Genomic DNA, 15,694 nt, shown 5'->3' with positions numbered 1-15,694 from the left:
CTTGCTGCTGTGCGCATCATACCTTCCTCTTGGGGTTGCCCAACGAACGTGTGAAATACACGCCATCAAGGACCCGAAGAAATTTTCCTGAAGGAGGAATTCGACGAAATTATCATCAAGGAGGATTCAAAAAAAAAAAAAAAAAAAAAAAAAAAAGAGGACAGGCAAATCTTCGGGTCTATTGACTCGTCATATTCTTCCGAGCAAGAGCATCGGCGATGAACCCGACAATATAGAAGAATCCAATATATGCGGCTGTCTCATCACGCCCGAGAAAAATATAGAAGAACCCGCAAAATGGGTCATTGCGTCAGCCGAACAAGGCACTCGACAATATATTCTCAGAACGCCAAAGTTGCGATCAATTTCTGAATGCCGCAAATTTGCGAAGGTAAGACCCCAGATCCGTTCTGCTGGGCGTGGCATCGCCGAAGACTGCGCTCTGCTACTTTTATCCGTATCAACAGATACGAAGAAAAATCCTAACGGACGCGTTAGGTACCCGATAAATTTTACTGGGACTCGACAGAATGGTAAGACCTTAAGCGGCACCTGTCGAAGTTCGCACCAGTATCCCGAGATCATGTCCAGGGACGTGATCTTGAAGTAGGTTTTTGCGGATTGCCACTAGAGCAGTTAACTAGTACCTGATCCGTCAGATGAACTAGCCCCAATTACCATTATCCCTGTACAATATAGATATGGATGTCAAATAAAAATAGCAACGACTTGGAGTCGATAAAAAGAGGGGCTGCGCCAAGTTCTTTATTGAGTAGTACAACTTGAGCCTATGCCAGGTGCAAGCACTTGCTCATAGGCTCGGGGGCTACTCTTATCGAGAGTATTGTTCACCCTCCCGATAAGATACAAGAAAGAGGAAAAGTTGTGTGTCGATTAAAAGAAAGTTGAGCCTACACCCAAGTGCAAACACTTGGCTGTAGCCTCGGGGGCTACTCCCATCGGGAGCGCTGGCCGCGCACCCGATAGAAAAATAACTTCGACAATATCTACGGTAATCAAGGTTTGTAGACTCAACTCGATTCTACGACTCGAGTGGAGCCTACTCCCATCGGGAGCACATGGATTTCATCAAATCCTCCAGAAATATAGTTAAGTTCTTTATCGAGTAGTACAACTTGAGTCTATGCCCAAGTGCAAGCACTTGCCCATAGACTCGGGGGCTACTCCCATCGGGAGCGCTGCCGCGCACCCGATAATTTCAAGAATCGTCGACATCATTTACGCTACACGTGATCTGCGGCATGGACCTCGCCTTGTATTTTTCTTCGACTTCGGAGATTGTTATGCTTGGAGTTTCTACGCAAGTCTTCGACTTCCCTATAAACTCGGGGGCTACTGACATGGGCATATCCTTCGGGTACCCATTATTAGTATACCCGGCTCGGCCCAAGATAGAGAAGACCAAATATGGAGAAGGCCCAACAAGGCAACCCGAAGAAGTAGTCGACTAGGACTCTTGTAAAACCCTAGGCTGGTTGCATATATAAAGCTAGCCAGGGCACCCGAAATAGAGAGGCCAACAGATAGACAGGAAATAGACAACATCTCTCCGCCTACGGCGGCACCCTGTAAACATACATATGCTCATATACTGGATTGCTAGCAGCACGTAGGGATCCTCCACCGAGGGGACCCGAAGCTGGGTACGTCGTGTGCCTAATCTCGTCCCCGGAATCTCCATCGTCGCTCTCCCGAAACCCTAGTCTACAATACGTAGGCATTGCCGAGATATTCCCTCGTCAGTGGGAGGCTACGGGGCAGGTCGGGGCCAAAGCGAAAAAATGTAGGAGGAAAACGCTTTAGTTCTACGGTGGCATTTCTGGGGTAATTTGATTAAAATTGATGGGCACCGGTTGCTACCTATTCGGGGCTACTTTTGACAAGCTCGAGAAGCTGCCCTACCGACGCTTCTGTGGACCCAAATTTGCACTACAATACTAGTTTGCGGTAGGGAAAAGCTAAATATAAGAAGACACTTCTTTTGGGCTTCTTCAGTGGGGAACCTAGAAGCCTCTCTAGAAGCCCAAAAGAAGGGGGCCTTTTTCAGACGCATCAATTTCCCGCATGAGCTGGCCCATCTTCGCCGAATTTCCTTTTTTCTGTTTAAATTTAAATTTATTTTTATGTTTCTTTTTTCTTTATGTTCTTCGTTTATTTTTCTTTTTAATTGCATGTTTTATTTATTTATGGTTTTTATTACTTTTAGTTTTTATCGGTGAACAAAATTTAAGATTTGAACCTTTTATTAATCATGAAATTTTTGAATATGTATATATTTTACACGATGATCATTTTTTTAAATCATGAATCATTAGCTGAAATCAAAGATTTAATAACAATGCACATTTTAAATCTGAACTGTTTTACTATTTTTATATCTAAACCTTTTTTGAAATCATGAACAATTTTCAAAAACTAGACATTATTTAATCACGAAATTTTAAAATATGAACCTTATAAAAAATAAGGAACACATTTAAAATCTGCGAACTATATAAAAATCATGAACATTTCCTACAAAATGAAAAAAATGAACACCTTACCTAACGTCAAAACGATTCTACTGTGTCTGCTGGGCCAAAAAAAAATGAAGAGAAAACAAGGTTTTAGCATGTATTGGGCCGGCCCATGTGGAATCCTACTCTGACTGTGAGCGAGCGGTCCCTCGTGCTCGCTTCAACGTAGGGCGACCCCCCAGGTAGGGTTTGCCACCGCGCCCACCCCGCCGCCCGGGGTCCGCCACCGGCTGTGCTCACAACAACGATGATCCGTGCGGCACCAGCGGAGGCGGTCGGAGAAGGCTCCGTAGGGGAGGAGGTCTTCATCGACGACCATGACATCATCAATGAGATATCCCTGGACGAGGAAGGTCAATACTACCTATCATACTACCATGTCATACACAGAAACAGCTAGTAGTCTCTCCTTAGTTCTGCTTGCTCCGTGCTTACTTTTTCCTTGCTCAGATCTCCCCGACCAAGACGATGATGATGACCAGGGCGAAGACATGATGGGTATGTGCCTTTGTTGTTATATGCCATCTGTTTTAGTATGGCTGTACTGGCACTGCTTACATGGTTAACAATTATGTTTGTGTCCGTTCTTACTTGAGAGCGATGATCTTAACGGGATAAGATACTGTCTTGTACTAGTGATGACTGGATATTGCATTCTAAACTGAACTTTCTTGTAAATGAGCTCAGGCTTCTAGGGGTACCTTTTTTTTTCATTTTATATAAACCTTGGCACCATGCTATTGGTTATCTGGTTGTTCATTTTACATGCAGTACACTTTAGACAATCTGAAGTTCGTATAATGTGCTAGTAATTCAAGTGCCCTTTAATTTATGTTGTTTCAGATGAGGTTGAGGATCATTCAGCATATGCATTTCATGGGCATGCAGGCAAGATCTCCTTGAACGAACTAGCTTACAATGTCTTGTGACTATGATTTATTGTTTGCACTTATAAGTTTGATACGCCATGCAATTTGTCGTCTCTTGTATCATGCGCTTCCAGCGTACCTTTGCATTGAAAATCACATATATTAATAGCTGCTACTGATATTTTGGGTACAGATGAGGTATTTGCTGCTGCTTGCAGTCCTGTAGATGCATCACTTGTTGTTTCTGGAGGTAAAGATGACAGAGGGTTTCTCTGGAGCATTGGATCTGCAGAGAATGTTCAAGAGCTGCCTGGTACGGTTGACTCATTTTCTTAGTCTAATTGGGGAATTCCTTAGTTGACCTGTTGTATGTAAATGTTTCTCGGGTCTTTCCCTATGCTTATCACTTTTACTATTAGTTCTTAAATGTGCTGTTTCTATTTCTTTTAGCTATAACTCCAAACGTATTATTGATATATTGCAGCAAGTCTTCTTCTTTATTTTTTTAGGAAAATCTTCATACTTATGTTCCTGTTGCATCGGTTTTTGTACCTTTATTTGCGGATGCATCCCTAGAACTGTCTACGAAGCTTATATAATATCTGTTGCTGATACAGGACATAAAGATACTGTCAGCACTGTGGCTTTCAGTGCAGATGGGAAATTAGTGGCTTGTGGAAGTATGGATGGACAGATAAATGTATGGAATACAGCTACACGAACACTTCAGGGAACCCTTGAGGGCTCTGAATCAGGCCTTGAGGTGAGATGATGCTGATTACTTTAATCCATTTAGCTGAACATACCCCCTAACTGTTTCAATTGCAAAATCTGTGTTCCCCGCTGTTAAACTGTATATATATATATAGTGAGAGCGAGTCGGACCGCTCCCCTTTCCCCATCTACAGTGAAAGGATCACTTTTTCGCCTCCCCGCTTCCGCCACCTCGCCGCCGGCGATCTACCCGATTCCTCGCCTCCGGCAGCCGCTCCGGCGGCGGGAGGGTGGGGAATCGGTAGATCCCGGTGTGTACATAGTGTAGGTAGTAGCAGGGTGCTTGCCGGCGGCGTTCTGGAGAGGATGGCGGCGCCGGAGAAGCTTTTGTGGATGGAGATCATCTTCTCTGTTCTGGGTCCTCTGCTGGAGGCTCGGGGCAGGTCTTCCGTCCACGGTGTGCTTGCGGCTCTTCGGAGCTTCGACGCATCTTCCCTCTTGCTGGCGTTCGTGATGGCGGCGCCGGAGTTCGAAGATCTGGATGAAGGTGATGGCGTTGACCAAGTTGGTGTTGCTCATCGTGCGGGATGGAGGCATAGCGCCGAGGACCGTCGACTTCCTTGCTGCCTGAGGGCTCTTCCCAGTCCAACGTTTGTCGGAGGAGTGGCCGCGGGATTCGCCGGCGGAGCGTGCCGTGCGAGCAGGAGGACATCAGAGCTCAGAAGGACTTATTTGTATTTTTTCTTTGTTTCTGGGTTTATCTGTAAGATGCTTGGTTAATGAAATCGGCTTTATCTGCGCAAAAAAAAAAAAAAAAACTGTATATATAGGTACTCGATGATTAATTATATGCCTCTGGTTGTGTAGTGGCTTAAATGGCATCCGCGACTTCACTTTATAATTGCTGGATCAGAGGACTTCAACATATGGATGTGGAATGCTGACCTCAGTTCCTTTGGGAATACATTTGCTGGCCACAGTAACACAGTGACATGTGGTGATTTTACACCTGATGGTACTGAGTATTTTTCTCTAATGCTATTTCATTTTATATACGTATGTTAACGTTATGAAGCTGCCCCTTGGTATGTTATAAAATATATCACCCCAGCCTGTACTTTATTGGGTCCTGTTTTTTGGAACGTCTCAGCATGCAAAATTTTCACCTTATGTGACAATCTGTTTTTAGCTATCAACGCAGCTTCATTTTTGTTCAGATTTCAGAGGAACTTATGGATTATGGTGTATTTAGTATTTCTGCTACTAACTTGTGTTTGAAGTTAATCTCAGTGAAACTAGAGTTGATCATAATAATTGTAAATAACAGAATGGCCTCTATGATGGTTTAACATCTTAGATCCATTTTCACCAGCTTACTTGATGTTCAGATCCCCGATTTAGCATGCCCTTTTTTAGCTAATTCACATGTTTCCTTTTGAAGGTAAGCTTATTTGTAGCGGATCAGATGATGCAACACTGAGGATATGGGACCTTAAAACTGCACAATGCAGACATGTTGTTCGAGGTAAATCCACCATATATTCATATGGTTGTTTTTCTGTGTTCTCTCTTAACCTGAATGTTATTATCTGACCGTTTTACCGCAATCCAGGTCATGGTTATCATACTCAAGGACTGACATGTTTAGCTATTACATGGGACTCCCAATCAATTGTTAGTGGCGCTCAGGATAGTTCTGTGCACATCGTGAGTATAAACTCAGGCAAGGTGGGTGTATGTCGTGATTTTGCACTATATTTTTTTTAACAAAAATGTTCATGAGTCACTCACATACATGCTGAATGAGCTTTGAATCCTTCTCATCCAAGTTGGCTTACAAAGGAAAGTATTTGACCGTTTTTTTGCATTGTAGATCATGTACACTCACCCCTATGAACGCACGCATGTACCTGAATGTTATTATCTGACCGTTTTTTTGCATTGTATATCATGTTTATTATTATTTATCACCTTATTTTGCTTGTAGTTATTTTTCTAGAGTTTTTGTTTTTTAGATACTGCAGGATTTGTTTTCTTAGGAGAGTCGCATACTCTGTTGGTAGTTTTTAAACTTTTAGAAGCATGTGCCATGGCTTTGCATCTAACTCTGAAGGTAAGATCTGAATTGTGTGTAACAAGTTTTGTTGGTTGTTTTTATAGGTTGTCGGTTCATTAGTTGGCCACACTAATTCCGTCGAGTGCATTGCCATCTCACCGAGGTACTTTTTCGTGGGATGTTGGGGGTCTGTATGATAAATCTGTTGCACAATACATATGGCCTTCCTATTGACCTAGCAAGCTTCACCCCTGTTCTGTGCAGGTACAACTGGGTGGCTACAGGGAGCATTGATCAGACTCTCATCATCTGGGACCTCACTCACCAAGCAATCCGATCCATTTGCGAGCATGACGTGGGTGTAGAAATCAGTTGTCCTTTATGGTTCTCTTGTATTTTTATGTCGCTGTGAACTTATTGCTGTTGGTGGTGTTTGACAAGCAGGATGGCGTGACTTGCCTGGCGTGGATAGGTTCGTCGAGGTATGTGGCGTCAGGATGCATGGACGGTATAGTGCGCATCTGGGACAGCCTCTCTGGGGAGCTGGCTTGCATGCTGAGCGGGCACCGTGATGTCGTGCAGTCGCTGGCTGTCTCCGCTGATGGCAACTCCATTGTCTCGGTCTCCTCGGATAAGTCTGCTCGCGTCTTTGACATATCCATGTTCAAGTAAAAATATCGAGATTGGTTTCATTGGCTTTCATGGTCAGGAAATGTACCTGCGGTCATCATGGGGATGTCAGGAGCTTGGCTCTTATCTTTGCGATGTAGTCAGTTGTGCAAGCTGAATAAAGGCGTAAGATAAGGGAAAAGTCCGGTTTGAACCATGTGAACCCTAGTTGGAAATGTATTTTCCAAATGTTAAAAAATTCTGAAATAAAAATATCCGGGTACGTACGCATGTTCCATGTGTGCGTAGAAAGTTTTCACGGAGAAACCATTTTTTTATTTCAGAATCTAAAAAAGACAAAATACGTCACATATATACTGCTATATAGCCCTGCAAAATTTCACTTTTTTGCCGAGACAAAAAAAGTTTTTTCGTCACGAAACTCATGTCCAGGGCACATATTTGAGATCATCCGGGAAATCATTTTGTGTTTCGATTTTTAAAACATGTTTTGACATCACAAACGGAACTTTTCAAAAAGTGGGTTCACATGCCCCCATGTTCCATATATGCAGTCTCTAAGACAAGGGACTTCTTTTTTTTTAGAAAAATAAGTTAAGGTACTTAATGTTATGTTTGAAATGGCTTGGTATTTCACTGCCATGTACAACGCAGATGCTCACAAACATGCATGTACACTCACCCCTATGAACGCACGTACATCCTACCCCTATGAGCATCTCCGAAGGACCGAGCCGTCATATCTTAAGGTTGACGAAGTCACCATTAGTGCCTTGTTGTTGATGGGCACGTCACCTACCACTGAAAGCAAATCGTCGATGAATCAAATCCTAAAATTAATCTAGATAAATACAAACACTCATGCCAAGTCTAGGGCTTAAACCTGGGTGGGCTGGTTCCACCAAAGAACCTAACCACCACAACCAAGCTCAGTTTACCTCCGAAGAACCGAGCCATCATATCTTAAGGTTGACGAAGTCACCATTAGTGCCTCGCTGTTGACGGGCACGCCACCTACCACTGAAAGCAGATCGTCGATGAATCCAATTCTAAAATTAATCTAGATAAATACAAATACTCATGCCAAGTCTAGGGCTGAAACCTGGGTGGGCTGGTTCCACCAAAGAACCTAACCACCACAACCAAGCTCAGTTTGCCACTAAATACAGGTACATGGGACGAGGATTGACTTCAAGAGATCTTTTACCCGGTTGATATTAATCCTATGTTGGAAATTCCTTTGAATAATCAAGGATTTGATGATTTTATTGCATGGAATTGTACTAAGCATGTGTAGTATGCAGTCAAGTCCGGATATCACATACAATGGAGACATTGGTTTGGAGCGAGTGCGGCACAACATGCGCTCCCAGGATCATCACTAAATAACCCGGTGTGGAGAATAGTTTGGAATCCGAAGATTCGGACTAAAATCAAAATATTCATTTGGCAGTCACTTCATGGCATTTTACCACTCAAGTCAATTCTGGCAAATCGCCATGTGGGTACTGATGGAGGTTGTCCTATATGTAACCAAGCAGCAGAGAATGTTCTACATCTACGTTTCAAATGTCCTACCGTTGTCATGCTTTGGAAGTCCCTTGGCATCACAAAAATCATGGAAGAAGTGACGGGAGACGGTCGATCCGGTTCTGCGGTCCTGAAAATTCTTCTCAGGAGGCAAGATGTCACTCTACCAGGTTTTGAGGTGGATCTAAAAGAGGTTATTGCCATTGGGTGCTAGTATCATTGGATGTACGGAGTAATTAGTTTTTCTGAGAGTAGGCCGGATGTAATTAGACGTCGGGTCACGGAAATGACGCCGGCCCATCGCCCAACCATTCGTCCTCACGTCGGCCCAACACGGCCCGAGCCCCACCCACCGAGACATTCCCGGACCATTTCAGCCTCGGGCTGCATTCGCCAGCCCAGAAGTCCGGTCCATTTCCCCACGTTGGACTCCCCGTGTACTTGAGCAGCAGTAGTAGCCAGTCCAAACTCCCAAGACTCCAAAGCTCTCCCTCCCTCCCTCTCCTCCTCCGCCGCCGCAGCTCGCGGCAGATCGGTTTCGGCCGAGCGCCTACTCCCGCCGGTGAGCACCTCGCGCCACTGATCAATCCTCCCCCATTTCCCAGTCTAGATTCGATCCGATCGCGCTGAATCGCGAGCGAAATCCCGCTGCAGATTGGATTGGATTCGCGTCCGATTGATTGATTGATTGATTGCCTGATGCATTTCCTCTTGATTTGGTATGCAGGTGGCGATGGAGGCGAAGGAGATCGCGCTGGGCCACCTGGAGCAGCCCAAGGAGGAGGCGGACTCGCCGCGCAGCAGCGACGGCGGCGACTCCGGGACCGAGCCTGAGGACAGCGACGGCGAGGAGGAGGCGGGGGAACGCGGGGCCGGGGCTCGAGCCCGCGCCCGCGCCCGCGCCGCCGCCGCCCTGGTCAGCGGGCCGCCCCTGAAGAAGGGGCCCTGGACGCCCGAGGAGGACAGGCGGCTCCGGACGTACGTGGAGGCGCACGGCGAGGGCAACTGGAACCAGGTCCAGCGGAACGCCGGGCTCAACCGCTGCGGCAAGAGCTGCCGCCTCCGCTGGGCCAACCACCTCAGGCCGCACCTCAAGAAGGGGCCCTTCTCCGAGGAGGAGGAGCAGCTCATTATCGAGCTCCACGCCAAGAACGGCAACAAGTGGGCTCAGATGGCGTCCAAGGTATCCGAGTTTGAGACCCTTACGCTGCTCTTCTATGCATGCTCCTACTAGATTGTCTAGTCACTTAATAATCTACTGCACTTTTCGTGTTAGTTTGAGTTGGTAATTACTAGTAGTAATAACAAGTCTCTCGTCAGTTGGATGCGACAAACATTGATCCTGATCAAAGCCTGCCAACAGTTTGCCTAGTGTAGGTAGGGAGCTAATGCCGTTTCCTCCTAACACGGTGCTTGTTTGCAAGTTTATATTTAAGAAAACTTCAATGCAGTACTTCTCTCTTATGTAGATTGGAGACAAGGTATTAGTTTAGCACTAAAATTTATGAAGCTACAGCACTGTTAGTTCGTAAAAAGGATATAAGTAGCGGATAGCCAACCGACAAATCCAGGCTTCTGTGTGTCTGCCAATGCTGTCGTTGTTGTGTGTGCTGTGCACATTCACTGTTCTACTATGTACGTAGTAAATTATACTAGTAAGCTCTTGCTCTTAGGCCTTAGTTGCCAGGAAGTATAACAAACTAGTAAGTGAACTGAAATACTGGTTTTGGCTGTGCTACTACATGCCATAGTTATCAGTTCGGCGGTTCTTTGTCTAGCCTGCCCAAGCAGGAGAGGTGGTTTGCAGACTAGTCCTTGTCCTACGTTGAATAGATGTCAGCGCCGATCCTGGGCACGCGACTTTTATCAATGGCTGGCTTGCCGAGTTCATACCTAAGTGGCAGCACTTCTCCTGTTAGCATACCCTTTGAGGAGCTTAGATCTGGTTGAGGAGATATCTACTAGACATCCGATTTTATGTGCCTATAAAACCATTAAGATGCCACTACCTTTCTGGCCAAAATTACTGCTGATATTCCTATTTTCTGTAGTGTTATTGAATAACTTGGTGCCAATGATCTTACATCTATTATAGCTTTGGATATTGATAATGGTCTAAGCCTAGGTAGCCATTTTCCTGTGCTCTTGACTAGGTATTCTTGGACATTATTATTTGACTAGGAAATTTTCCCATGCATTGCTATGGGTTGTAAAATTGACTTCTATCCTTGCATATTTCACCTGCCGGCGGTTATTGTGACGACACAAACAAACAAATACCGACTTCTTGCAGCTTTCATATGTAGAACATTTGTTAGAATTCCCTACTTAATTTTTTCCTAATTTTTTACTCTTCTTATTGTTTGGCAATGTGGACTTATAGGTTTTATATAATGAGTTTTTGAAGTTCCTTGTATAGATTTCTGTTTTTCATGCAGTTAAATATTTCATAGTACAAAACAAACTTTGGTTGTGTTGTGTAGGAAAAAAAAATTGAACTTCTTGTCATACTAAGGGCCTGTGTGTTTGGGCTTTTTTCAGCTTTCCACTAGAAAAAGCTAGCAAATCAAAATAAATGGGTGGCTTTAGGACTTGGCTTTGCCAAAGCCAAAGCACCTAACAGGCAAAGATGGGGAAGCATGTTTTGAGGTGCTTCCACCGGCTTCCCGCAGCTTTTCCATTAACAACTGAACCGTTATTTGCATTGCCCACCCATTCGTTTGACCAAATCGTTTTTCCCTTGCTCTCTCTCGTGGCCAAAATATCTCTGATTTCTTCCCCAACACTAGCGGCCACCCACGCAGTAGGCCGCCACCCGCGATCTTCCGCTGTCCCCCTCCATCTCCGTCCGGTTCCCACCATCCTCGACCCATTCCCACCGCTTCTTCCGTCTTTCCCTCCCAGACCAACCTCATCTCTGTGGCAGACGTGCGCCGCCCGCCATCATGTAGCCGTAGACGATGACAACGAGCAGGTCGAGCTCGCAGCTTGCTGCCTGCGAACTCCGCCTTTCCCCTTACACAGGAGAGCACATCGCTTGTTCCTTGCTTAGGTCCTCTCCGTCCCTGCGCCCTTGATTCGTCAGTTGTTTATATGAGTGTACCGCGTATATCTGTCTATGATACTCGCTGAGACATTTGCATCAGTTGGTCATACAATTCTTGGACCACCTAGCTATTCGCTGAGGCATAGCATGGCTCTTGGACAATTTCAACTTTCAAAACATAAGTAATCAATTTTGTACGCCAAGTGTAAGATCAACACCCATCCTAGTTTAGTGAAATAAGTAAGAACTTTCTTTGTAGGACAAATAATCTAAATTATTTATGACAATTTATGTGAAAAAATAAATCAGCACAAATACATGTTCTCGAAACTCTGGGGTATTTCAGACAATTCATCTGTTCACATCGAGACAGCCAGCCAAGTTGCCAAACAGTGAAACTCGGAACAGCAACTTTTTCTACACAGCTGCTTTCCCTGCACAGCCAGCCACAGCCCAAAAAATTGAACATCCTAGTTTAGTGAAATAAGTAAGAACTTTCTTTGTAGGACAAATAATCTAAATTATTTATGACAATTTATGTGAAAAAATAAATCAGCACAAATACATGTTCTCGAAACTCTGGGGTATTTCAGACAATTCATCTGTTCACATCGAGACAGCCAGCCAAGTTGCCAAACAGTGAAACTCGGAACAGCAACTTTTTCTACACAGCTGCTTTCCCTGCACAGCCAGCCACAGCCCAAAAAAAACAGGCCCTAAGTGTATTTCCGGCAATCGTCCACTTTGTTTGAAATAATAATGATACCTCCACACGGTATAAAAAAAACTTCTTGAAAAGAAATAATGAACTGTGGGACCAAAAGAACTGTGGGCGATTGAAGTAGCAAACTTCTATAATTTTATGCAGTGAACCGCCAAGTTTCCACATGTACATCTGAAACATGATACAATAAACGTATCTATTTTTTGTTGGAAAAAAAGTAAACAGACTATCTGCACCGGTGTGTCAGCAAAAGGGAGAAAAAATATCAAAGGAGTGACACAACGCCCATAGGTTGGAGAAGTTCAGAACCTGCCTCACCCATTTGTTCAGAAGAAGCAATACGCGATAGCCGTTAAAGTCGAATCACTCCCGATTTAGAACATGTACTTCCATGGCAAAGGTAACTACCAGGTCAATCTAGAAAAGACAAAGCAAGCGGTAAAGTCAGTGCACTCTAAGTGGCACTCCGCGGTAAAATTAGTAGCAGGTCGCACCACCTGGAGGCACTGAAGTCAGGCCTCCACCCCCACCCCCACCCGTGGCCTCCAGATCGGCAGGGGCTGGCAAAGTTCAGATCGGTGTACATCTGCATGTACTGCTTTAGATAGCGACTCCTGCCGCTGCAGCCACATCTCTAGTCGGAAGCGTTGGTTGCCGGCAAGAGGGATAGTGTATTAGTATATGATTTTTCTCGTCCTCTGCTACTGTGTGTTGGCAGATCTCAAGTGTTTCTCCTATTGTTCTGCTTCGTGCCTGCGCAAGAATCCCTGACCAACTCTCCTCTCTGCACGTGATGGGTAGCCAGATAGGTACAGACGAGCGAGCGGCTGGCTGGGAGTTCTCTGTACTTTCGTGACGTCGTGCCAAAGGGAAAGGGGATTTGTGTTGGAGTTCTCTGTACTTTCGTGCCGTCGTGCCAAAGGGGAAGGGGATTTGTGTTGCAGTCGGGGCATGCGGTGGTTGTTGAATTCTGCCTCCACCGCAGGCGGCCGCGCTGTGCCAGGAGGAGAGCCGCACCTGGGCTCCCGCGCCACGAGGTGGTGCCTGGGCTTGGGCCAACACTGTCGGTCGTGCATCAAATAGCGCTCGCAAGCAGCGCCGCTTTGTTGTGGTGTGGTTGCTGTGTTGCCATGCGAAGCCAGCGAGCGGCCTGGGAGGGAGCCTGCCGGTGGCCTATTCATGGCAAATCTCGCGGCGCTTGACCCTTACTTTTCCTTGAGCCTGTCTATATTGATTAAGCTTCTACCACGGAACGACTCGGGGTTTTCGTATCAAGGGCTAGAAGATATATGGAGAGGTCGCGGCGCACAAGAGGTAGGGATCGTTCAGGAAGAGAGGAAGAAAATAAATGAGTGGATCGGTAAAATGGCATTGTTTGGTGGAAGGGTAAACTGGCCATTTAGGGGTGAACTCGCTAAAAATTCGGGAGAACCCTTACTGCTTTTATTAGTAAGTCAAGATTTTCTTACTATTCTTGAATCATTGATGGATATCTTGCTTCTGTGGTGTAACTTCGTAGTTGCATGATACTAACCATAAGTCAAATTTACTGTTTGATGTGGAAATTCGAATAAAACTAGGAGAGGTGCATTAGTAGTTCTTGATTGATCTGCTAGGTATGCAGATAACATCTCTACTTTTCTAGTGAGGCCGATGCTATATTTGGATAGCAATGCAACTGTCAAAAACTTCTCACTCTCTGTCTGTCTTATATATTTGTTTCTTTCTCGGTATTGTGTGGCTTGAAGGTTGAAAATGTTCCAGTTTCCTTTCATTCCTTTATCTGGATCCAGCATCTACCAATAAGTTTCTTCTACTGATGCCAGTTAGCCTAGGTGGACACTGAATATCTTTTATTGTTATTCCAGTTGCCAGGACGCACAGATAATGAAATTAAGAACTTCTGGAACACAAGATCTAAGAGACTTACAAAAAGAGGTCAAGATGTCTATCCAGAAGAATTGATATCTCGGATGAAAAATCAAGATATGGACTCTCACAGTTCTGACGATTCGTGTGGCAGTAAACGACCAAATGAGCTCTCAGAGGAAACTAGTCTTTATCTTCTTGATATTAAATTTGAGAATTTGGACTATTTAAAGCGGCCAGAGAATTTCTTTGTTCCAACTTACAGAATTCAAGATTCTTGTGCCATGAACCCTTCGAAGCGTCATGCATCTTCTGACATGGTATCAGGCTACAGTGACAGTCCCACGTGTGAACAATTTCCTCATGAGCCCAAGAGGACCTGTTACACTGATATCAACTTGGGAATAACAAACCACAGTGTTTGTTTTAATTGTGCCATGGCCAATGGCCTGCCAATATTAGATGGCAACTTCTCTACTTCCGGGACCATGCTGAGGCCCGTGAAGATGGAGCTCCCTTCACTCCAAAATACGAGCTTTGAATCAATCAATAGCTGTTTGCACATAGCCCCAGCAACTCCTCTTGATATGGCTGACACCTTTATCCCTTCTCCAGCATCTGTTTGTTTCCCTTCCCAAAACATGGTTCAGCAGCAGGGACAGATACTAGGGGATTCTGCAACATTCCAAGCAGCGTATGAAGTACCGGTTCCTCCTGTTCCGTATGTTCACCCTTTGAGTCCGCACTCTTCAGTCATTAATGACAGTGTCCTTGACAACAGTCCTTTGGATGAATTTAGAACTTCAAAATCACCTGCTAGTAAGTTTCGCTCATTCTTATTTCATTGTAGTCAATATCAGACAGAGCTTACTGTTGGTATTTGCAGGCCTGGATGCTCTTTTGGCGGACAGCAAACATCAAGCAGATGATATATTTGCAGAAGAGTATCTTTCGCCCTTGCTAGATTCCTGCAGGCCTGGTGCATCAGCAGAAGCAAGATATTTGAGTGAAGATTCACCAAACTCTGAGTACCAGCCCATCAGCGATCCATATAGTTCAATCCTCTATGGAGATTTAGGTGATGAGGGTATGTTCTCAGCTCCAGGTGCTGGCTATCAGCACAGGCTTGAGTCAGCCCCCTGGAATAGCATGCCTGGTGCCCGTCACGTGCCTGGATCTTGAAATGCAAGCCAGGAACAGTTATGGTGCCTGCTGCCTTTCCCCTCAAGGAACACAACTGCTGCAACAATCTTAATTTTGTATGGCCTTCAGTGCATTTGTGGTGAAAAAATACAGGTCCAGATGCTGTTACGTTTCTAGTTTATGCAGTGTCCTAGTCTCTTTTGTTTTGCTCCTCAAGGAGCACAAACCATCGAACCAGAACTTAATTTGCATTGTTTTCGCTGGCTTGAGTTGTCGAACGATGTAAAAGGATGTGTCAGTGCTCTATGGAGACCCATTTCATTCATTAATATTACATTGTTAAGTGATTTTTTCTGGACTATGCTGAGATATTCTCTTGGTCAAATGTTAATTGATTGGTTGTTACTACCTAGTAATTTGGAATGATCTGCAATTATATTGCAAGTTATCATCATATGTCATGTTTAACTTTCTCAGTGTGATTCTGTCTCATTTTTCAACAATGGAATTTCTCTAGTTTCATTTTTCAACAATGGAATTTCTTAGTTCCATTATTTTCTGTCGTTGGCACAACCT

At 44.7% G+C, this 15,694-nt stretch overlaps 2 protein-coding genes across 2 annotated transcripts; both read left to right on the top strand.

The window, feature by feature from the left end:
- The first annotated feature begins 2,695 nt into the window (after positions 1–2,695).
- Positions 2,696–7,112, top strand: LOC127313557 (uncharacterized). Its single transcript, XM_051344041.2, has 11 exons — positions 2,696–2,890; positions 2,988–3,035; positions 3,381–3,425; positions 3,600–3,719; positions 4,024–4,169; positions 4,988–5,135; positions 5,562–5,645; positions 5,733–5,848; positions 6,281–6,339; positions 6,441–6,531; positions 6,621–7,112. Exons 1-11 carry the CDS (start codon positions 2,785–2,787, stop codon positions 6,846–6,848), a joined length of 1,191 nt encoding a protein of 396 aa, XP_051200001.1. The 5' UTR covers positions 2,696–2,784; the 3' UTR covers positions 6,849–7,112.
- Positions 7,113–8,790: 1,678 nt separating this feature from the next.
- Positions 8,791–15,479, top strand: LOC127313555 (transcription factor GAMYB). Its single transcript, XM_051344039.2, has 4 exons — positions 8,791–8,898; positions 9,064–9,519; positions 13,975–14,794; positions 14,862–15,479. The coding sequence occupies exons 2-4, from the start codon at positions 9,070–9,072 to the stop codon at positions 15,155–15,157; spliced, it is 1,566 nt and encodes a 521-aa protein (XP_051199999.1). The 5' UTR covers positions 8,791–8,898; positions 9,064–9,069; the 3' UTR covers positions 15,158–15,479.
- Positions 15,480–15,694: the final 215 nt, after the last annotated feature.

Source organism: Lolium perenne, chromosome 7 (genome assembly GCF_019359855.2).
Source record: "Lolium perenne isolate Kyuss_39 chromosome 7, Kyuss_2.0, whole genome shotgun sequence".
Taxonomy (NCBI): domain Eukaryota; kingdom Viridiplantae; phylum Streptophyta; class Magnoliopsida; order Poales; family Poaceae; genus Lolium; species Lolium perenne.
Note: the sequence above shows the minus strand (reverse complement) of the source record. Positions and strands in the feature narration are given on the sequence as shown.

Excerpts from the sequence above, each read along its gene's own strand:
- LOC127313555 (XM_051344039.2), top strand. The coding sequence starts at position 9,070 with ATGGAGGCGAAGGAGATCGCGCTGGGCCACCTGGAGCAGCCCAAGGAG. Across the intron at positions 9,520-13,974 it reads GGGCTCAGATGGCGTCCAAG|TTGCCAGGACGCACAGATAA; the intron begins GTATCCGAGTTT and ends TTGTTATTCCAG. Across the intron at positions 14,795-14,861 it reads AACTTCAAAATCACCTGCTA|GCCTGGATGCTCTTTTGGCG; the intron begins GTAAGTTTCGCT and ends TGGTATTTGCAG.
- LOC127313557 (XM_051344041.2), top strand. The coding sequence starts at position 2,785 with ATGATCCGTGCGGCACCAGCGGAGGCGGTCGGAGAAGGCTCCGTAGGG. Across the intron at positions 3,426-3,599 it reads TGCATTTCATGGGCATGCAG|ATGAGGTATTTGCTGCTGCT; the intron begins GCAAGATCTCCT and ends TTTTGGGTACAG. Across the intron at positions 4,170-4,987 it reads GCTCTGAATCAGGCCTTGAG|TGGCTTAAATGGCATCCGCG; the intron begins GTGAGATGATGC and ends CTGGTTGTGTAG.